Below are 24,022 nucleotides of genomic sequence, written 5' to 3' on the forward strand. Positions count from 1 at the left end.
TACTGTCGCTCAATGCGGCCGTGCTCCCATCCATTCAGGACACCTACACAAAACGGTGCCTGCATCATCAAGGACCCCACACATCCCAGTCACTAACTGTTCACTCCCTTACAGTCTGGCAGACAGTATAGGAGCATCTGGTCTCAGACCAACAGGCTCAGAGACAGTTTCCATCCACAAGCCATCAGACTGCTGAACACTTGAACTGGACTGACCACCCGCACTGACTCTCTGCACCTTAGCACACATGAACACACCCACCCACCCAAACACACACATCCACACTCATACTACACACAAATCACAACTGCTGCTACTAGACCTTTCTATTCTACCAAGCCATTTACTTTTTATTCTTGTGTATCCTGGTCATATGACTAATAAAACGTGAAACTCGTGACCACGTCATATCGCTGAGTCAGTTTAATTTAAGGCAGCTTCAAATAGTAAGAACATAATGTAAAGTAATAAGCCTAAAAGTACTTACAGGAGGCCCAACGGGTCCAGCAGGTCCTCTGTCTCCCTACAGAAGATGGAGTTGGTGTTTAATGAGGCCAACAGACAGATGAGACAGAGGCAAACAGAAGTCAATAGTGAGACACTCACCTTCTCACCCGACAATTCTCCCAGGTACAAAGGACTCCCATCAGGCCCGATGATTAATCCAGGCTCGCCCTTCTCGCCCTGAGACGAGACACATATAAAGAAAATCTGTTAATTTGCTAACCCCAACAGAATAAACACTTGTTGGGAATAGGCCTTACATAGTGGTACACTGTAGCACTAATGATAGGGCTATGTTGCTGTGCGGTCACATCACTGACCTTGACTCCATAACCGGGCTGGCCTGGGTCTCCCATGTCACCCTTTGATCCAATAGGACCCTTTTAGAAAATACAACAAAGTTGAAAAATTTGCTATTTATCACACATCAAACTAGCACAACTTTTTGATTTCTTTAGTCCTTCAGGGCAAATATACACCACACTATGACATCTACATGTGTTAGAACACAACGTTAGAAGAACTGTAGCAAGACAACGTTAAGTGACCTGTAGGATAACATTAGGAAAATCAATGCTTACAGGGAATCCAGCTTGGCCAGGTAGACCAGTTCCACCCTACAGAAAAGAAAAGGAGACAACATAAAAATCTGTTAAAATGATTTATCCCTTTTTCATGACTGGTTAAGTAAGGCCACACATCGTTCCAAATATTTGGTAGGGACGTATACCCATTAAGTCAAATCAATATTTTGTGGTATTGTAAAGGATTTCCACTATCTCACCCTACAGAATATTTTTCCAATCAACTCAAATATCTGAGGACATGAATCATTACCATGCTTTCATTGCATTATATGCTCTCAATAGGTTTTGCAAAAAAATAACATTTGTTTCCTATGAGAAGATGAATAAAATATCTCGATGAATGAATAATGTTAGTTATGAAAATGACACAGGCCATTGGGAAAACTACTGCAAATGGCATCTCTTAAAAGTGGGTTGTGTAAATGTAGCTTTCGCCTAATAAACAGTACCAGTCAAAAGTTGACACACCTACTCATTCCAGGGTTTTTCTTTAGTTTTAAGTTTTTCTACATTGTAGAATAATAGTGAAGACATCAAAACTATGAAATAACACATATGGAATCATGTAGTAAGCAAACAAAAGTGTTAAACAAATCAACATATATTTTACATTCTTCAAAGTAGACATCTTTTTGCCTTGATGACAGCTTTGCACACTCTTATCCAGATTCATGAGGTAGTCACTTGGAATGCATTTCAAAGTTAATTTGTGGAATTTCTTTCCTTATTAATGGATTTGAGCCAAGCAGTTGTGCTGTGACAAGGTAGGGGTGGTATACAGAAGATAGCCCTATTTGGCAAAAGACCAAGTCAATATTATGGAAAGAAAAGCTCAAATAAGGAAAGAGAAACGACAGAGCATCATTACTTTAAGACATGAAGGTCAGTAAATGCGGAAAAGTGCAGTCGCAAAAACCATCAAGCGCTATGATGAAACTGGCTCTCATGAGGACCACCACATGAAAGGAGGACCCAGAGTTACCTCTGCTGTAGAGGATAAGTTCAATATAGATACCAGCCTCAGAAATTGCAGCCCCAAATAAATGCTTCACAGAGTTCAAGTAACAGACACATCTCAAAATCAACTGTTCAGAGGCAACTGCGTGAATCAGGCCTTCGCGGTGGAATTGCTGCAAAGAAACAACAATTAAAGGCCACCAATAATAAGAAGAGACTTGTTTGGGCCAAGAAACACGAGCAATGGACATTAGACCTGTGGAAATCTGTCCTTTGGTCTGATGAGTCCAAATTTGAGATTTTTGGTTCCAACCGCCGTGTCTTTGTGAGACGCAGAGTAGGTGAACGGATTATCTCCGCATGTGTGGTTCCCACCGTGAAGCATGGAGGAGGAGGTGTGATGGTGCTTTGCTGGTGACCCTGTCAGTGATTTATTTTGAATTCAAGGCACACTTAACCAGCATGGCTACAAAGACGCTTTATCTGATCAAGCTTGTGCAAAATTACAGAAGATAATCACATCAGCAAAGCTACCACCTCGACTGACGAAACACCATGGCAGGTGGAAGCTAGTAGGCCTACTTATGCAGCAGCTAGCACTAGCAGCCTCCTAGTCCTGACAGAGACTGTCATTGCCTGGGCCAGACAATGACAGTGGCCTTGCTCCTCCTCTTCTTGATCCCATCGAGAAGAGTGACAGTTCCTCTAGTGCAGGGCTCTCCAACCCTGTTCCTGGAGAGCTAAGATAGGATAAGCTGAATCAGGTTAGTTCCAACTAGGGCTGGCGCAAAAACCTACAGGAGGGTAGCTCTCCTGTAACAGGGTTGGAGAGCCCTGCTCTATTGAAAGGGCCGACCCTCCTTCTCCTCTACCAGAAAACCAAGCTGATGACTGCCAGAGACCGAACGGCGCTCATAAGAGAGGCCCCACTTCTGTGTACTGTACACTGGTAAGCCTACGAGTGATGAGATGGACAGATTAAATCTACACACAATACCCCATAATGACGAAGCAAAAACAGATTTTTAGATTTTTTTTGCAACTGTATTGAAAATAAAAACTGAACTTCCACATTTACACAAGTATTCAGACCCTTTACTCAGTACTTTTTTTGGTATTTGGTATTTTATTAGGATCCCCATTAGCTGTTGCAAAAGCAGCAGCTACTCTTCCTGGGGTCCACACAAAACATGAAACATAATACAGAATGGCATAATACCGAACATCATTAGACATGAACAGCTCAAGGACAGAACAACATACATTTTTAAAAAGACACATGTAGTGTCACGACTTCCGCCGAAGTTGGTCCCTCTCCTTGTTCGGGCGGTCGAAGTCACCGACCTTCTAGCCATCGCTGATCCTCTTTTCATTTTCCTTTGGTTTTGTCTTGTCTTCCATCACACCTGGTTCCAATCCCATCAATTACATGTTGTGTATTTAACCCTCTGTTCCCCCTCATGTCCTTGTCGGTGATTGTTTGTTTGTAAGCTATGTGCAAGTTATGTTCTGGTGTGCGAAGGGTTTTGTACCCACTTGTATTATTTTGTATATTTTGGTTTTCTGAGTTTTTGAGCACTTATTAAACTGCTCCATTTATACCAAGTTCAATCTCCTGCGCCTGACTTCCCTGCCACCAGCATGCACCCCCTTACACGTAGCCTACATACACACACAAACTACCTAGGTCAAGTAAGGGAGAGGTGTTGTGCCGTGAGGTGTTGCTTTATCTGTTTTTTGAAACCAGGTTTGCTGTTTATTTGAGCAATATGAGATGGAAGGAAGTTATGCGTTGTCTTGGCTGTGTGCTTAGGGTCGTTGTCCTGTTGGAAGGTGAACCTTCGCCCCAGTCTGAGGTCCTGAGTGCTCTGGAGCAGGTTTTCATCAAGGATCTCTCTGTACTTTGCTCCGTTCATCTTTCCCTCGATCCTGACAAGTCTCCCAGTCCCTGCCACTGAAAAACATGCCTCACCGTAGGGATGGTGGCAGATTTCCTCCAGATGTGATGCTTGGCATTCAGGCCAAAGAGTTCAATATTGGTTTTATCAGACCAGATAATATTGTATCTCATGGTCAGAGTCCTTTAGGTGCCTTTTTGCAAACTCCAAGTGGGCTGACTTGTGCCTTTTACTGAGGAGTGGCTTCCATCTGGATACTGTACCATAAAGGCCTGGTTGGTGGAGTGCTGCAGAGATGGTTGTCGTTCTGGAAGGTTCTCCCATCTCCACAGAATAATTCTCAATCAGAGTAACCATCGGGTTCTTGGTCACCTCTCTGACCAAGGCCGTTGTCCCCGATTTCTCAGTTTGGCCAGGCGGCCAGCTCTAGGAAGTGTCTTGGTGGTTCCAAACTTATTCCATTTAAGAATGGAGGCCACTGTGTTCTTGGGGAACCTTCAATGCTGCTGACATTTTTAAGTGCCCTTCCCCAGATCTGTGCCTCGACACAATCCTGTCTCGGCGCTCCACGGTCAATTCCTTCGACCTCATGGCTTGGTTTTTGCTCTGACATGCACTGTCAACTGTGGGACCTTATATAGACAGGTGTGCCTTTCCAAATCATGTGCAATCAATTGAATTTACCACAGGTGGACTCCAATCAAGTTCTAGAAACATCTCAAGGATGATCATTGGAAACAGGATGCACCTGAGCTCAATTTCAAGTCTCTTATCGAAGGGTCTGAATACTTACGTAAATAAGGTATGTTTTTTTATTTTATATAAACTTGCAAACATTTCTAAAAACCTGTTTTCCATTTGTCATTATGGGGTATTATGTGTAGATTTATGAGGAAAACCATGCATTTAATCAATTTTAGAATAAGGCTGTAACAAAATGTGGAAAAAGGAAAGGGGTCTGAATACTTTCCGAATGCACTGTATAGCTATAGATAGGCAAAGAGGCTAGACTGCATTGTCTGCATAATTAAAGAATCCCTAGTAAGATATTATTTTGACGGTTGACTGATTGTACTATTTGACATTAATAGACTGGTTTTATACAGCACAATCTTTCTATCCAAGCTCGGAGAGAACATGAGGAAGGCTAAAGTAGGCTATAGGCCTACAGGACAGTTGTACATAAAATACAACAAATCTATTGGTTACTGATTAGTATACTGTTGCATCGAAAATTCAATTTCATAACATTGTTGGACAGGTTCGAATGTTCTTTGTATCCTTAGAGCAAATAATTGTTTTCCCGTAGTCAACCCTTCAATCAGAAATTGGGAGAACGCTCATTTAGAATACCTGAAGCTTTAACAGTATGTGTTTGTGAACATTGTGTCACGACTCCTACCGAAGGTGGCTCCTCTTCCTGTTCGGGTGGCGCTCGGCGGTCGTCGTCACCGGTCTACTAGCTGCCACCGATCCCTTTTCCCTTTTCTGTTGGTTTTGTCTTATTAGTTACACTTGTTCCTTGTTTACGTTTAGTGGGGCAATTTAAGCTGGTCGGCCCGCCTGCTCTTTGTGCGGGCTTATTCTTTTCACTGTGTTTGTGTGTGGTAGTGTGTTTTGTTGGGTATCGTGTTTGTTGCGCCCGTGTGTGTTGGCGCGCACGATTTGTTCCCTGTGCCTATTAAAGCACTACTCAGTTCCTTCTGCCTCCTGCGCCTGACTCCGCACCCACTACGCTTAAGTGCGTCACACATTGATTGGCCTACTTAAACATTGGGTGTATTTTGTTTCTGATACAGATTATTTTGTGTTTCCGTCTCTTACAATTAAAGGATAGTATGCCTGTAACTCAATGCACTGCTTTTTCCAGTGGAAAAATCTTTCTTTAGTGCCAAATTGGAGCAAATTCTCAAATGTACTACAGAAAATCATGCGATTAATCGATTTACATATTTAAATAGTTTGACAGCCCTAATAATTACTGCAACTGAGCAATCAAGTTTGGAAAATAAATGACCTAGTTCATCAATTAAACACTTAGTCGTATCAAAAGGCAGTGTCCTGTAGGTCTTAGAAAATAAGCTTTGAAGACTATTGGAGTAACGTGGCACCACATAAATGGTAACAGAGTTTTCAAACAGGACAAATCACCTACCTGGGGCCCAGCTCCTCCAACGACACCATCATACTGCAACGAGAGAAACTAAACAGCTTAATGTCAATGCACACTCAACTGTCCATGTTGGAGGTGGAGATACAGTAGAGCTAAAAGATGATCATGTTTATTTCCAGACCCCTAACCCACACCCCTAGGCACTTCATGTAGATACAAAATAGTCAGATAGGTATAAGCAATATGCTAGAAGCTAAACCTTGCCAATTGATGTGCCAGGGATTTTGCTGTTGTAACATATTGCCAATACTTTTTTTATTTTAACATTTTTTATTTAACCTTTATTTAACTAGGCAAGTCAGTGAAAAACAAATTCTTATTTACAATGACGGCTTACTCTGGCCAAACCCCGACAACGCTGGGCCAATAGTGCGCCGTCCTATGAGACTCCCAATCACGGCCGGATGTGATACAGCCTGGATTCGAACCAGGTACTATAGTGATGCCTCTTGCACTGAGATGCAGTGCTTTAGACTGCTCGGGAGCCCAAGCCTTTCAGATAATATCCAAGCCTTTCATAACAAGTTTCTAAAGGGATTGGGGCAAGAGGGGTAGGGTCTAGAGGGGCAGGGGGGTAGAGTCTAGAGGGGCAGGGGGGTAGGGTCTAGAGGGGTGAGGGTCTAGAGGCGTAGGGTCTAGAGGTGTAGGGACTAGAGGGGCTAGTGTCTAGGTGGGTAGGGGCTATAGGGGTTGTTTCGGGAGGCGGCCTTACGCTGCTGGAGGTCTGGTAGATTATTTGTCCAGGTGGGCCGGGTGGGCCTGGTGGTCCAGGCTGTCCGTTTCCATCACGACCAGTTTCGCCCTAAAAAACAGACCGAAGAGAACATCAGCCTTTAGTGACAAAGAAATGCTGGCACAGAATCCATACGCTTCATGGGACTGGGTGGAAGTTGCCCCTAATAACTGACACAGGGTCAGAGATTTTCTCATCCGCCTGATGTTTAATTGCTAAACACATTGATTTCCTGGTAGCTTGTTCCATTTTTGGTACACAATATCTGTGTTAAATTGTCTTGCTTTACGCATGTAATTGAACTGTTATTATGCCCCTTGAATGACATTTTAATTCTAGGAAAACGTGAAAAAACTCACTCTTTCTCCTCTGTCCCCCTTTAGTCCCTGGAAAATGAAAGGGGAACCAAACAGAAAAACAAACAATTGTGAGAAAAAGTCCATTATTAAGAAAAAGGATGTCCATAAATTCAATTTCAGTTCCTTCTCTGAGCTGACTTGCTGAAGATTGAACCCCAATCTTGTCCCCCACTTTGATTTTGAATCGTTGTCTTTGTGTGCAAGAACAGATCAAATCTAGACAGGCGTTCATTTTCAGCCCAGCTGCACTACAAACCAGTCACATGTAATCAGCTAATCATGACCTTCAGTCTGGAGCCGAAAACCCTGCACAACCAGCAGGTCTCCAGGACCGACCTGAATTGGTGTTCCCAGATAGCTAGCTAACGCTAACTACATGTCTCAGAACCCTTATGTAGATATTGTGAGGTGGGTGGAGGGAAGCAAGTTCTGACATACATTAGGTCCAGGGAAACCGTCCAACCCTGGTCGGCCATCTCTTCCTTGTAGTCCTTCACTTCCCTTCTCGCCAGCAGCACCAGGGAAACCAGGCTTTCCCTAATGAGTGAAATACAAACCACAAGTTAAATTGAAACTGATCATACAAGAGGAGGAATTAATGTTAGAATATTGAGATGGATTGCATTGTATTGGTGTCTAAACTTTTTATTCAATGATTTGTATTTTTTCCTTTATGAAATTAAACCAAAGTAAAGCTCATACCGGTAGGCCAGGGATGCCAGTAGTACCCTGAAAGTGAACAGAATAAAAGTGGAATCAGTGAGAGAATCTATTAAAATGGCAGAATCAAAACATACAGTATATATTGTATCTAAAATTAAATGACAGCTGCAGAGGACACCCACCTGTCGCCCGTCTGGCCCTCGGGCTCCAGGAACCCCATTGGCCACTCCCACACCAGAGCCTTCCATGTCATCCTTCACACATAGGGATAGGAAGGAGAGAGAGAGACCGAGACAGAGAGACAGAGGTCATGAGATCATTAACTTTTTCCCAAAATTTGTGTGATAAACCTGGATTTTTTCACATGGACTTACTCAGGAAACTGCCCTTTACAACAGAACCTTCAATCCAAAAAGAACATTCAAGCGAACAACCTTGAATTTGGACAAAATTGTTATTACCAAAAACTGCCAAGGACCACCGAGCAAAACAACCAGCAGAAAAAGCACAGGAAAAAACTAAACATACCACCAAACCTACAACTGAGAGCTACTTTCAAGGCCAAGAAGTAAGAGAAAGATCTTAAAATAATCTCTAGATATATTACTATAATATATCTTACTATATGAAGACTCAAATGCTTCGTTAGGACAGGACGGACATCCTGGCAGCAACTTCCATTTTCAGTGAGGTGCGAAGTGAGAGGTGTGAATGCCCTTGAATACAACAATGCCAGCAGAACACAATCCCAACACAAATGAATAGGCCTCACACCCCTATGCAGAGGCCATCAAAGTGCAGTTCCCCACATAAAAAAAAGATAATGCACGTAAAAAGTACAAAGGTAAGCCTCTCCAGAGACACTATTTGCTGACTGTTACAAGAATGGGAACGTAAGCGATCTCATCTTCCACACAGACGAGCCCCTGGCATGGCACAGGACAATAAGAGCACACTACCCCTCTGTCAAGAGAAAGGGTATTAACCCAGGGTGGAAACTCAGAATACTGCACACTGAGGACATCGAGACAGCCTGTGTCAACCTGTACAAGTCTGGAATGGTAATGGTGAATGGGAACCTCAAACCTTTTTAGCAGGACTTTAAGAGGATCAAAGAGAGAGCACAGTATGAGAAGCTCACCGCTGGTGACGACTCCGCCTTCACGAACAAGACAGATAACCCCTCCGCAAACAGTCCTAAAGACAAGCAACCCCAATTTGGAGAGTCAGCCCCCACAGCACTGCTCCTGCATTAATATAAGGGATACATTCACACAGCTGGAGATCGAGCTGGTAGAGCTCAAACAGCAATTGAACACATCACAGACCCCAACAGACCAGCACAACAACCCCCCCTCAACCAGACCCATTCTGGACGGTGGTGACAAAATTCCAACAGGAGGGAGAGGGAAAAACAGCCCAGCTGAAGGAGGAGGGGAGTGCGCTGAAGGAAGTGAGAAAGCTGAGGTGCGACAATGAACAACTCATGAGAGTAGGGCTGTCCCCGGCTAAAAAAAAATCTTGGTCGACCAAAAGTTGTCTGTTCTTTTGACAACATTTTTAAGCATGTATTTTTCCATATATAGATTATGCATTAAGCTTACGGTTTGATGTGTCGTGACTCTCATTAATCTGATGACTGTTATTTATTTTATCAACTAACTATGTTTAATTGTTACTCGATTAAATTAATCATGTAACAATTAACTCATTAGCAATTTGGGGCACCACGGGAAAAGTTATTTAACGAGTTACTATCTCCCAACTTAAACTCTAAAGATATATAGATAGCTCTTACATCAATAACAGTCAATTATTAATTAGTATTACCTCATATCAGTCTCTTTCTAAATGTCGCATACTCCTTGATATCTGCAAGAACCCTAACTTCATTGATGAATCAGCAATACACAAATAGGCTAAATTATTTATTTACTAACTAACTAAATAATAACACAGAATACCCATTCACACTTACATGAGATAAAAGACACCTAGTGGACTGACATGATATGACGGCTTGTTACACAATGGAAAGGGGGTGGGGAACAATAAATAGAGAGAGAGACAGAGAGTCAACTTATCGTACATACATTTGGAAGCGGAGTGGCCTATTGGTCAGACTTAGAAGGCGAGCACACCATCCACCGCTTCCGAACATATTACTCGCCAATGTCCAATCTCTAGACAACAAGGTGGATGAAATTTTGCCTTCCACAGACATCAGAGATTGAAACATTCTCTGTTTCACGGAAACATGGCTCACTCGGGATATGTTATCAGAGTAGGTACCGCCACCCGGTTTCTTCAGGCATCGCGCCAACAGAATAAAAAAATCTCTCTGGTAAGAAGAAGGCGGGGATGTATGCCTTATGATTAACGACTCATGGTGTAATAATAACAACATAGATGAACTCAAGTCCTTTTGTTCACCTGACCTAGAATTCCTTACAATCAAATGCCGACCGCATTATCTACCAAGACAATTCTCTTCTATTATAGTCACAGCCGTGTATATCACCCCCAAAGCAGATACCTTGACGGCCCTGAAAGAACTTCACTGGACTCTATGTAAACTGGAAACCATAAATCCTGCGGCTGCATTTATTGTAGCTGGGAAATTTAACAAAGCTAATCTGAGAACAAGGCTTCCTAAATTATATCAGCATATCGAATGAGCGACACGAGCTGGTATCCTTCTGGACCATTGCTACTCTAACTTCTGCGATGCATACAAAGCCCTCCCCTGCCTTCCCTTCAGAAAATCTGACCATGACTCAATTTTGTTGCTCCCAACCTATAGACAGAAACTAAAACAGGAAACGCCAGTGCTAAGATCTATCTAATGCTGGTCTGACCAATCGGATTCCACGCTTCAAGATTGCTTCGATCACGTGGAATGGGATATGTTCCAGGTAGCCTCAGACAACAACATTGATGTATACGGTGAATAGGTGAGCGAGTTAATTAGCAAGAGCATCGGTGATGTTGTACCCACTGTGACTATTAAAACCTTCCCTAACCAGAAACCGTGGATTGATGGCAGCATTTGCGCAAAACTGAAAGTGCGAACCACCACTATTAATTTTGGCAAGGCGACTGGAAACATGACCGAATACAACCAGTGTAGCTATTCCCTCCGCAAAGCAATCAAACAAGCAAAGCTTCAGTATAGAGACAAAGTAGAGTCGCAATTCAACGGCTCAAACATGAGATGTACGTGGCAGGGTCTACAGTCAAAAACGGCCCCGTCGAGGACATCAACGTCTTGCTTCCAGACAAATTAAACAACTTCTCTGCTCACTTTGAGAACAATACAGTGCCACTGACAAGGCCCATTACCAAAGCCTGTGGGCTCTCCTTCACCGTGGCCAATGTGAGTAAAACATTGAAATGTATTAACCCTTGCAAGGCTACCGTCCCAGACTGCATCCCTAGCCGTGTCCTCAGAGCATGTGCAGACCAGCTGGCTGGTGTGTTTACGGACATAATCAATCAATCCCTATCCCAGTCGGCTGTGCCCACATGCTTCAATATGGTCACCATTGTTCCTGTTCCCAAGAAAGGATCATATCACCTCCACCCTACCTGATACCCTAGACCCACTCCAATTTGCTTACCGCCCCAATTGGTCCACAGATAATGCAATCACCATCACACTGCCCTATCCTTTCTGGACAAGAGGAATACCTTTGTAAGAACGCTGTTCATTGACAACAGCTCAGCATTCAACACCATACTACCCTCCAAACTCATAATTAAGCTTGAGACCCTGGGTCTTGACCCCGCCCTGTGCAACTGGGTCCTCAACACTGGGGCCACACAAGGGTTCTCAGCCCTCTCCTGTACTCCCTGCTCACCCACGACTGAATGGTCTTGGTTGAGCAGGGAGTACAGGAGAGGGCTGCACGCATCCAACTCAATCATCAAGTTCGCAGACGACACTACAGTGGTAGGCTTGATTACCAACAACGACGAGATGGCCTACTCGGAAGGAGGTGAAGGCCCTCAGAGTGTGGTGTCAGGAAAATAACCTCTCACTCAACGTCAACAAAACAAAAGAGATGATCGTGGACTTCAGGAAACAGCAGAGGGAGCATCCACCCATCCACAGACGGGACAGTAGTGGAGAAGGTGGAAAGGATTAAGTTCCTCTGCGTACACATCACTGACAATCTGAAATGATCCACCCACACAGACAGTGTGGTGAAGAAGGCGCAACAGCGCCTCTTCAACTTCAAGAGGCTGAAGAAATTTGGCTTGTCACCTAAAACACTCAAAATTTTACAGATGCACAATCGAGAGCTTCCTGTCGGGCTGTATCACCGCCTGGTACGGCAACTGCTCTGCCCACAACCGCAGTGCTCTCCAGTGGGTAGTGCGGTCTGCACAACGCATCACCAGGGGCAAACTACCTGCCCTCCAGGACACCTACAGCACCCGATGTCACAGGAAGGCCAAAAAGATCATCAAGGACAACAACCACCCGAGCCACTGCCTGTTCATCCCGCTATCATCCAGAAGGCGAGGTCAGAACAGGTGCATCAAAGCTGGGACCGAGAGACTGATAAACAGCTTCTATCTCAAGGCCATCAGACTGTTAAACAGCCACCACTAACATTTAGTGGCCGCTGCCAACATACCATCTCAAATCTCTGGCCACTTTAACAAATGTAATAAATGGATTAAAAAAAGGTATCACTAGTCACTTTAAATAACGCCACTTTAATAATGTCTACATATCCTATATTACTCTTCTCATATGTACAGTTGAAGTCGGAAGTTTACATACACCTTAGCCAAATTCCTGACATTTAATCCGGTTAAAAATGCCCTGTCTTAGGTCAGTTAGGATCAACACTTTATTTTGAGAATGTGAAATGTCAGAATTATAGTAGAGAGAATGATTTATTTCAGATTATATTTCTTTCATCACATTTCCAATGGGTCAGAAGTTTACATACACTCAATTAGTATTTGGTAGAATTGCGTTTAACTTGGGTCAAATGTTTTGGGTAGCCTTCCACAAGCTTCCCACAATAAATTGGCTGAATTCTGGCCCATTCCTCCTGACAGAGCTGGTGTAACTGAGTTAGGTTTGTAGGCCTCCTTGCTCGCACACGCTTTTTCAGTTCTGCCCACACATTTTCTATGGGATTGAGGTCAGGGCTTTGTGATGGCCACTCCAAAACCTTGACTTTGTTGTCCGTAAGCCATTTTGCCACAACTTTGGAAGTATGCTTGGGGTCATTATCCATTTGGAAGACCCATTTGTGATCAAGCTTTAGCTTCCTGACTGATGTTTTGAGATGTGGCTTCAACATATCCACATAATTTCCCTGCCTCATCATACCATCTATTTTGTGAAGTGCACCAGTCCCTCCTGCAGCAAAGCACCCCCACACCATGATGCTGTCACCCCCGTGTTTCACGGTTGGGATGGTGTTCTTCGACTTGCAAGCATCCCCCTTTTTCCTCCAAACATAACAATGGTCATTATGGCCAAACAGTTCTATTTTTGTTTCATCAGACCAGAGGACATTTCTTCAAAAAGTACGATCTTTGTTCCCATGTGCAGTTGCAAACCGTAGTCTGGCTTTTTTATGGTGGTTTTGGAGCAGTGGCTTCTTCCTTGCTGAGCGGCCTTTCGAGTTATGTCGATATAGGACTCGTTTTACTGTGGATATAGATACTTTTATACCTGTTTCCTCCAGCATCTTCACAAGGTCCTTTGCAGTTGTTCTGGGATTGATTTGCACTTTTCGCACCAAAGTACGTTCATCTTTAGGAGACGGAAAGCGTCTCCTTCCTGAGCGGTATGGTGGCTGCGTGGTCCCATGGTGTTTATACTTGTGTACTATTGTTTGTACAGATGAACGTGGTACCTTCAGGCATTCGTAAATTGCTCCCAAGGATGAACAGACTTGTGGAGGTCTACAATTTGTTTTCTGAGGTCTTGGCTGATTTATTTTGATTTTCCAATGAAGTCAAGCAAAGAGGCACTGAGTTTGAAGGTAGGCCTTGAAATACATCCACACATCTCCAATTGACTGAAATTATGTCAATTAACCTATCAGAAGCTTCTAAAGCCATAAAATCATTTTCTGGAGTTTTCCAAGCTGTTTAAAGGCACTGTCAACTTAGCGTATGCAAACTTCTGACTCACTGGAATTGTGATACATTGAGTTATAAGTTCAATGTAAAATAATCTGTCTGTAAACAATTATTGGAAAAATTACTTGTGTCATGCACAAATTAGATGTCCCAACCGACTTGCCAAAACTCTAGTTTGTTAACAAGAAATGTGTGGAGGTGAAGGTGTAAACTTAGTCAAATATATTGTTCATGCTTCCTATTGCTATCAGCTAAAATATAACATTTTATTCAAGCATAAAACCTAAGAATGAGACATGGTTTGATGAAGAATGCAAAAACCTTAGAAAGAAATGTAGAAACCTATCCATCCAAAAACACAGACCCAGAAAATCTTAGTTTTTCCTCATGGTGAAGGCGTAAACTAAAACATTCCAAAAATACACTAAGAAAAATGAAGGATCAGCATGTCAAAATATCAGCATGTCAGAAAACAGCTCAATGTGATTGAAGAATCCATAGAATCAAATTCATTCTGGGAAATTTGGAACACACTAAACAAACGAGCTACCTATCCAAAAATGTAGATGTATGGTAGATGTATGGATAAACCGCCATATAACTAAGAACAAAAACATGATAATTTACAAACCTTCACAACATTATCCTCAACTCTAGGATCTTCCCCAATATTTGGAACCAAGATCTGGTCACCCCAATCCACAAAAGTGGAGACAAATTTGACCCCAATAATTTTTGTGGAATCTGTGTCAACAGTAATCTCCGAAAAATTGTCTGCAGTATCAACAGCAGACTCCAAAATGTCCTCAGTGAAAACAATGTCCTTCTTACCAATTGACAAACAAACAAAAACAAAATCAACATCATCTCATGCTTTGTTGATTTTAAAGAAGCGTTTTACTCAATTTGGCATAAAGGTCTGCTATACAAATTGATGGAAATCTGTGTTGGAAGAGAAACATATGACATTATAAAATGAATGTCCACAAACAACAAGTCTGCAGTTAATATTGGCAAAAAACACTGATTTATTTCCTTAGGGCCGTGGGGTGAGACAGGGACGCAGCTTGAGCCCCACCTCTTCAACATGTATATCAATGAATTGGCGAGGGCACTAGATTAGTCTGCAGCACCCAGCCTCACCCTACTGGACTCGGAAATCAAATGTCTACTGTTTGTTTATGATCTGGTGCTTCTGTCCCAACCATGGTGGGTCTACAGCAGCACCTAGGTCTTCTGCACAGATTCTGTCAGACTTGGGCTCTGATAGTGAATCTCAGTAAGCCAAAATAATTATGTTCCAAAACAAGTCAATTTGCCAGGACAACAAATACAAATTCTATCTAGACACTGTTGCCCTAGAGCACACAAATAATTATATCTAAACATCAACACCACAGGTAACTTCCACAAGGCTGTGAAAGATCTAAGAGACAAGGCAAGTAGAGCCTTCTATGCCATCAAAAGGAAAATAAAACTCAACATTCCAATTACGATCTGGCTAAAAATACTTCAACCAGTTAAAGAACCCATTTCTCTATGGTTGTGAGGTCTGGGGTCTACTCACCAACCAATAATTCACTAAATGGGACAAACACCGAATTGGAATTCTGCAAAAATATACAACACAAAACCCCAAACAATGCATGTAGAGCAGAATTAGGACTATACCCACTAGTTATCAAAATCCAGAAAAGAGCTGTCAAATTCTATAACCACCTAAAAGGTTGTGATGCCCACACATTCCACCACAAAGCCCTCCCCTACAAAGAGATTAACCTAGAGAAAAGTCCCCTCAGTCAGCTGGTTCTGGGGCTCTGTTCAAACACAAACAGACCCCCATGCCAGCAACTCAATTAGACCCAACCAAATTATGAGAAAGCAACAAGAGAACTATTTGACACACTGGAAAGAATCAACCAAAACACAGAGCAAATTGGAATGCTATCTGGCCCTAAACAGAAAGTACACAGTGGTATAATACCTGACCACTGTGACTGACCCAAAATTAGAAAATACTTGACTATGTACAGACTCATTGATCATAGCCTTGCTACTGAGTGAGGTCGCCATAGGCAGACCTGGCTCTGAAGAGAAGACAGGATATGTGCCTACTGTCCACAAAATTAGGTGGAAAGTGAGCTGCACTTCTTAACCTCCTGCCAAATGTATAACCACATTAGAGCCACATATTTCCCACAGATCACACAGACCTACAAAGAATTTGAAAACAAATCCAACATTGATAAACTTCCATATCTGTTAGGCGAAATACCACAATGTGCAATCACAGTTGCAAGATTTGTTGCCCGTTGCCATGAGAAAAGGGCAACGAGTGGAGCACAAACAACATTGTAAATACCACCAATACCTATGTTTATTTATCTTCCCCCACTATTTGTACTACAACTACTTGCATATTGCTAAAACACTGTACATAGCTGAAAATATAACACTTGAAACGTCTTAATCTTTTTGAAACCTTTTTGAGTTTACTGTTACTTTCTAATAGTTTTTGTTGATGTTGTTAAATTAGTTTCTTCTCACTTCTGTTTATTTCACTTGCTTGGCAATGTAAACATATGTTTCCCATGCCAATTAAGCCTGTTTGAATATAATAAAAAAATGTAGAGAGCTCGCAAGAGAGCGAGAGAGCAAGAGAAAGAGAGCGAGGCTAAGGACCGAATCCTGACATTAGAACCACACGCCTCATATTGACGCTGGCCTTCTAGGGAGAATTTCTCTGTCCAGTGTCTGTGTTTTTTTGCCCATTTTAATCTTTCTTTTTTATTGGCCAGTCTGAGATAAGTATTTTTCTTTGTAACTCTGCCTAGAAGGCTAGCATCCCGGGGTCGTATCATCACTGTTGACGTTGAAACGGGTGTTTTGCGGGTACTATTTAATGAAGCTACCAGTTGAGGACTTGTGAGGCATCTGTTTCTCAAACTAGACACTGTAATGTACTTGTCCTCCTGCTCAGTTGTGCATCGGGGTCTCCCACTCCTCTTTCTATTCTGGTTAGAGCCAGTTTGCGCTGTTCTGTGAAGGGAGTAGTACACAGCGTTGTGCCAGATCTTCCGTTTCTTGGCAATTTCACACATGGAAAAGCCTTCATTTCTCAGAACAAGAATAGACTGACGAGTTTCAGAATAAAGTTCTTTGTTTCTGGCCATTTTGAGCCTGTAATCGAACCCACAATTGCAGATGCTCCTGATACTCAACTTGTCGAAAGAAGGCCAGTTTTACTGCTTCTTTAATTAGCACAACAGTTTTCAGATGTGCTAACATAATTGCAGAAGTGTTTTCTAATGATCAATTAGCCTTTAAAAATTATAAACTTGGATTAGCTAACACAAGGTGTCATTGGAACACAGGACTGACGGTTGCTGATAATGGGCCTTTGTACGCCTACGTAGATATTCTATAAAAAAAGCTGCCGTTTCCTGCTACAATAGTCATTTACAACATTCACAATGTCGACATTGTATTTCTGATCAATTTGATGTTATTTTAAATGGACAAAAAATTTGAATTTCTTTCAAAAACAAGGACATTTCTAAGTGACCCCAAACGTTTGAACGGTATTTTAGGTATATGATGTAATGACGCCAAATAAAAATTTGCGCTACACGTGCAACATAGCATGTGGATCGAGCAGTCAACAAGTCGAGCAGTCATTTGAAAGAGTAAGAAAATTTCAGCGAGACAACTCAAAGGCTTAATCCATTAAAGCCAAGATTGCCCTTGACAATCAACCGTTCTCTATCTTAGGTGATGTTGGCTTTCGCCGACTGGTCGAGCACTGGTACACACTACCAAGTGCGCTATTTTTCAGATGTTGCCCTACCAGAGTTACACAGTAATAGCGTCACAGCTATGAGCTTCACCACATACATACTATGGAACTCCAGTTGGGTCTTTGTGTGTCAAAAAACATACAGTAGTGCTGTCAAAGCTGGAAAAAAAAGAAGCAAACACCAGCCACGAACGATGTTCTTACAATACCGCGTTGGTAATGAAGCATAATTTCTTTGACAGCAACTTCTGGGGTAGCTAGCTTTAGCTTGGTACCTAGCTAGCACAATACAACCAGCCTGAAAACGATGACCAGTAGACACTGCAGTCATTTTCATTATTCTTAGCAATGATTTAGGAATCCATGTGAGTAAGTATTAGCTAGGTTGCCACCTGTTGTTCGCCTATTGAAATTGAACTTCAGTTCATGAAAATAAACAGCTAGCCAGCTACTTAACCAAGTTGCCCAAAGCTAACATTATAAGCAGCCAGCTAGCTTCATTTGGCTAGTGAGGCTCGACCGGACCGGGTTATGTGTTGTGAAGCTAGCCGCAATAAGGATTTGGCACAATAGTGGAATTTGCGGTTTGCCTTCCAAATAAAAGTATGTAATTGACAGTGATGCAAATATATACAAATAGTAGAATTATGCCATACTTTTAATTTGAAGGTTAACTGCAAAGTCCATTATTGTGGCTAATCCTTATTGTGGCTAGCTTCACATTGATGGGTCCGACCACCAATAATCAAATAAGAACTGTCTTATAAATTTGGGTTATTTTAGATGATGACACCTTGCTATATAATTAGCTAGCTAACTATAGCTACTGAAACAGATTGTCGTTTCGCTATGTTTTTGGGAAAGAACATTGTTTGCATCCATGAGCTAGCTAGCTTTGTTTTCATGACCAGCACTGTAGGTGTGCGAAACAACTGTACCAGTATCATAGCATACGTATTGATGAATTGTTGTGACATATGAAATATGAGTGATAGTGTAATAACTACGTACAATTTTTATGAATGCGTTAAATGATTTTGTGACGTGCAGTCATATTCAGGTCCTGATTGGTCAACAAGCTTATTTGACACGTCAAATCGTGTTATCTTTTTTGACACGCAAAGACCCAAACGGTGTTCCATAGAAATCCTGGTTGAGAATGAAACAACGGAACAAATGAACAATGAAACAACACAGCAAGTCAATTAAAGAAATAGGTTTAGATTATGTAATGGGGACATACATAAATGCCAACAAAATAACTTTTTGGTTAGTGTTTGTTTGTGTGTGTGTGTGTGTAACCTTTATTTAACTAGGCAAGTCAGTTAAGAACACATTCTGATTTACAATGACGGCCTACCCCGGTCAAACCCGGACGACGCCGGGCCAATTGTGCGCCGCCCTATGAGACTACCAATCACCACCGGCTGTGATACAGCCTGGATTCGAACCAGGGACTGTAGTGATGCCTCTTACACTGAGATACAGTGCCTTAGACCGCTGCGTCCATGTGTATGTGTTAACTATTTAACTGTACTAGAATTCTTAAAAGGCAGCAAAAATTTTAAATATCGGTTATCGGCATTGTTTTTTTGGGCAAGGAAAATATTGTATATCGGTATCGGCCAAAAATGTCATATCGGTGCATTCGTTTAACACTGGGTAATGTTTACAGATCGTTTGACAAGCTAGTGAGATTCTTGTGATACTAAGAAACACTCAGTATTAACATTGGGCATTAGTAATCATGCATCGTAAAGACCATTGAGATAGGGAAACCCATCTCTCATGGGGACTCACAAAGCCAGCGTGATAGCTTGGTCCGGGGGGTCCTGGTGGCCCGGGTTGTCCCACTGGTCCCATTGGTCCAGGAAGGCCAGCCAATCCGCCCTGTCCTGGCTGACCAGGGATGCCAGTCAATCCCTGTGCACCCTGTGGAATGGGATGAAGGTCAAGATTAAAAAACAGTCAATATCATATTGATGAGCCATCCGAACCACACACTTTGGAAAAAAAGGGTTCAAAAAGGGTTATTCGGCTGTCCCCCATAGATAACTATTTTTGGGTCCAGGTAGAACCCTTTTTGGTTTCATGTAGAACCCTCTGTGGAAATAAATCAATATTTATTCAAAGGGTTCTCTTATGGGGACAGCCAAACAACCCTTTTAGGTTCTAGATAGCACCTTCTTTTCTAAGAGTTTACTAGTAGGACACACTTCACACAGGTATTAATCACATTGTAGGGCAATCTAAGCAACATTAGGAGAAACTGACCAACTGCAGATACGGTCATTGGACAGTTGAAATAGTCCCCTAGCCTGAAACATGACTTAGAGTTCCATTAGGACTGTCCCAGACAAGAAAACCTTGGTCGGCGAAAGTCGTCTGTTCTTTCAACCAATCGATTGGTCGAAAATGTAAAACGTGTATTTTTCCATATATAGACAATATATATCGACGACTATATGCACTGAGTTTGTCTGACGCTTTAAGATAACTGTTTGATTAAATAACTAAGACACACAAATGACTACAGCGAGTCCGACCACAATTGATTTGTGCCGGGCTGGGCTCAGACTTGCTGTGCTGTGTATTTTTAACAGCGAGTGACTGTGTGACTAGCACCTGTTGTCTCTCCTCCCTGCTGAGGCGACCACAGCAGAACATCGACAGAGTTTATTGCGCTGTCCGTGTTGCTGTAGCTGCAACATAATTACAGCTATTTCTGACTGAAAGTTCTGTTACTGAAATCACACGAAATTGCTCTCTTTATGTGACAAATGTATGCATCGCATGCAAGTGACCAATAGGCCCTGACCTATAGCATATCATAATCACATCAATAAATTGGTTATAACAAACTCCGAACACCATAACACATGTGACAGAAAAATGTAAAAACAGGTGCTGTTAGATTACAATATAATTCTTCTGACCATTTGGAACGATGTAAACAACGCAAAATAAATTCTAAGCGTAGCAGAGAGCCTGTTGTAATGCTTTTTTTTTGTGGAAAGCCTTTACTTCAGCAGACTTAAAACAGTTGCATGTATTTGTGAATGCAATTGCTGTCATGTAACGGTTTATTTATCGTTCACGCTAATTAGCCTTTTCAAGGTCGCTTTGTTGTTTGATTTTAAAACTAAAATGCTCGATTGCATTTCAAATCATGAATGACTCGTATGCTGTGTGACGACATGAACAAATGAATGATTGATTGATACAGTAGCCTGTATAAATACTGAAATATAGGCCTAAATAAGTTACGTAATTAAGAAATAAACAGAATGTGGTCCTAGGCCTACAGCACGATGGTGGTTAAATAATACTAATTATAATAATAAGAACAAGAAGGATAAAGGAGTTTTAATATTATTATAAATATAATTTTTGGGGACAACTTGAACAGTGTAAATAACACAAAATAAAGTGTAAGTAATACCAGAGAAGCTGTTAAAAAAAGTAAATCCTTTATCACAGCATAGCAAAGATTAAAAACAGACAAATTTGTGAAATTGTTTATCCAACATTTTGTGGATGCGTGCGGCTCGGTGCTCACGGAATCAGTAGGCTACACAAACAGGAATTGTCTTATTTCTGTAGATACAATGCAGTCGGGAAGTTCTCAGACCCCTTCAATGTATGTACATTTTGTTACGTTACAGCCTTATTCTACAATGGATAAAATATATTTTTTTCTCATCAATCTAAACACAATACCCATAATAACAAAGTGAAAACAGGTTTTTAGAAATTTGTGCAAATGTATTAAATATAAAAACAGAAACACCTTACTTAAGTATTCAGACCCTTTGCTATGAAACTCAAAATTTGCTTTGTCATTATGAGGTATTGTGGGGTAGATTGATGAGGGGAAATAATGTTTTTATTCATTTTAGAAAAAGGCTGTAACGTAACAAAATGTGGAAAAAGGCAAGTGGTCTGAATACTTTCCGAATGCACTGTATGGATGATTTATAAAGCCAGGCACATTTAACAGTTAGGCTGTTGATTATAGACTTAAATATATTGGGGTTTCCTCTCTCCTTTAATTTTCTTAGACAATTAAGGCAAGGGCTGTTTTCTCGTCTCCTAACGCCACTGCATTGTTCTCAACACCAATATACTGGGTAACTTTGATATGATGCACATAGCAACATGGTCTAGGAAAAGGTACCTATTCAACAGAGCACTGATGTTTCAGAACCGCAGACAGCGACCGCTATCCAACATGGGAGAAAGCCCATTTGTTATAAAACGTTTCATTAGTGTTGCACCATTGTTCTTATGTGATATAGCCATATTCAATTTCAGTAGCGTGTGTCAGAGTGATGGACAGGCCCGAATCAGACAGGTGTCTTGTACACAATGAAAACTATAATTTTTTTTGCTACTGCTCGATAAAGAAATCTCAATCAACCAACACCCCTTCGACCAAACAATCGACCAGTCAACTAAATTGGGTCAGCACTACAGTTCATACACACATGCTAAATTGATTCATTTTAGGCATTCCACATTCTTAACATGGTTTTAAAACTACATTTAGTACAGCACAAAATCAAGGGTCACCAATTCTGGTCTTGGAGAGCTACTGGGTGTGCAAGCATTTGGAACGAAAGCCTGTGCACCCAGTAGCTCTTCAGGGAAGTGTGAGTAAGATATACCTGGGTCGTGTTCATTAGGGCACCCAACATCATTTTTTTTTTAAACCTTCTACAAGGAAAGTTCAGGAAGCCCCTCCCTGTTTTAGTCTGTTTGGTGCCTAATGAACACAACCATGCCTTAGAGACACAGAAAGTCCACACTCCCATGCTGGGGACCTGGTACCTGGTACCTGCTGCATATTGGCAGGTCTAGGGGAGGAAGATGACGTACAGTAAGAAGATAACAGGTTGGAGAGATAGCTAGGAAAGTAGGAGGAGGAGCTTTGCTGGATGGAGGAAGAGAAGAATAGAGCAAAAGCTTCAGCCCTTGCAGAATACTGTATGTTTTCAAATCTGACTTCTGTGTTTTCAATGGAGTCTTTGACAAAGTAAAGTAAAAGGCTCGGTACACACCTTTGCGCCGACTGCTCCCGGAAGACCGAGTTCACCTGGGTCACCCTGTAGAGGTGGAATTTTTACATTTTTAAATTTAACATTTATTTAACCAGGTAGGCCAGTTGAGAACAAGTTCTCAATTACAACTGCGACCTGGCCAAGATGAAGCAAAAGCAGTGCGACAAAAACAACAACACAAATGTACAGTCAATAGCACAATAGAAAAATCTGTATCCAGTGTGTGCAAATGAAGTAAGGAGGTAAGGCAATAAATAGGCCATAGTGGCGAAGTAATTACAATTTAGCAATTCACACTGGAGTGATAGATGTGCAGATGAGGATGTGCAAGTAGAAATACTGGTGTGCAAAAGAGAAGAAAAACAATATGGGATGAGGTAGGTAGTTGGTTGGATGGGCTATTTACAGATGGGCTGTGTACAGCTGCAGCGATCGGTCATCTGCTCTGACAGCTGATGCTTAAAGTTAGTGAGGGAGATATGAGTCTCCAACTTCAGTGATTTTTGCAATTCGCTCCAGTCATTGGCAGCAGAGAACTGGAAGGAAAGGCGGCCAACGAAGGTGTTGGCTTTGGGGATGACCAGTGAAATATACCTGCTGGAGTGTGTGCTACGGGTGGGTGTTACTATGGTGAAGGTGAGCTGAGATAAGGCGGAGTTTTACCTAGAAAAGACTTATAGATGACCTGGAGCCAGTGGGTTTGGCGACGAATATGTAGCGAGGACCAGCCAACGAAAGCATACAGGTCGCAGTGGTGGGTAGTATATGGGGCTTTGGTGACAAAACAGATGGCACTGTGATATACTGCATCCAATTTGCTGAGTAGAGTGTTGGAGGCTATTTTGTAAATGACATCGCCGAAGTCAAGGATCGGTAGGATAGTCCGTTTTACGAGGGTATGTTTGGCAGCATGAGTGAAGGAGGCTTTGTTGCGAAATAGGAAGCCGATTCTAGATTTAATTTTGGATTGGAGATGCTTAATATGAGTCTGGAAGGAGAGTTTACAGTCTAGCCAGACACCTAGGTATTTATAGTTGTCCACATATTCTAAGTCAGAACCGTCCAGAGTAGTGATGTTAATCGGGCAGGCGGGTGCGGGCAGCGATCGGTTAAAGAGCATGCATTTCGTTTTACTTGTATTTAAGAGCAGTTGGAGGCCACGGAAGGAGTGCTGTATG

The 24,022-nt window shown here is 41.9% G+C and overlaps 1 protein-coding gene across 4 annotated transcripts in view; it reads right to left on the reverse strand.

Moving 5' to 3' along the window:
• The window catches only part of LOC120064493 (collagen alpha-1(XVIII) chain-like), a 194,752-nt gene that overhangs the window by 27,442 nt on the left and 143,288 nt on the right, over positions 1-24,022 (reverse strand). For all 4 annotated transcript variants that reach the window (XM_039015113.1, XM_039015112.1, XM_039015111.1 and 1 more), the window contains 12 exons: positions 22,845-22,889; positions 19,585-19,716; positions 8,057-8,128; positions 7,914-7,940; positions 7,650-7,748; positions 7,212-7,238; positions 6,832-6,921; positions 6,102-6,134; positions 1,086-1,121; positions 825-884; positions 607-684; positions 488-523 (listed from right to left, as the gene is read on the reverse strand). In XM_039015113.1, coding sequence (XP_038871041.1) covers positions 488-523; positions 607-684; positions 825-884; positions 1,086-1,121; positions 6,102-6,134; positions 6,832-6,921; positions 7,212-7,238; positions 7,650-7,748; positions 7,914-7,940; positions 8,057-8,128; positions 19,585-19,716; positions 22,845-22,889 — 735 coding nt within the window. The remainder of the gene's footprint in view (positions 1-487; positions 524-606; positions 685-824; positions 885-1,085; positions 1,122-6,101; positions 6,135-6,831; positions 6,922-7,211; positions 7,239-7,649; positions 7,749-7,913; positions 7,941-8,056; positions 8,129-19,584; positions 19,717-22,844; positions 22,890-24,022) is intronic.

The sequence above is a fragment of the Salvelinus namaycush genome, chromosome 19, assembly GCF_016432855.1.
Source record: "Salvelinus namaycush isolate Seneca chromosome 19, SaNama_1.0, whole genome shotgun sequence".
Taxonomy (NCBI): Eukaryota; Metazoa; Chordata; class Actinopteri; order Salmoniformes; family Salmonidae; genus Salvelinus; species Salvelinus namaycush.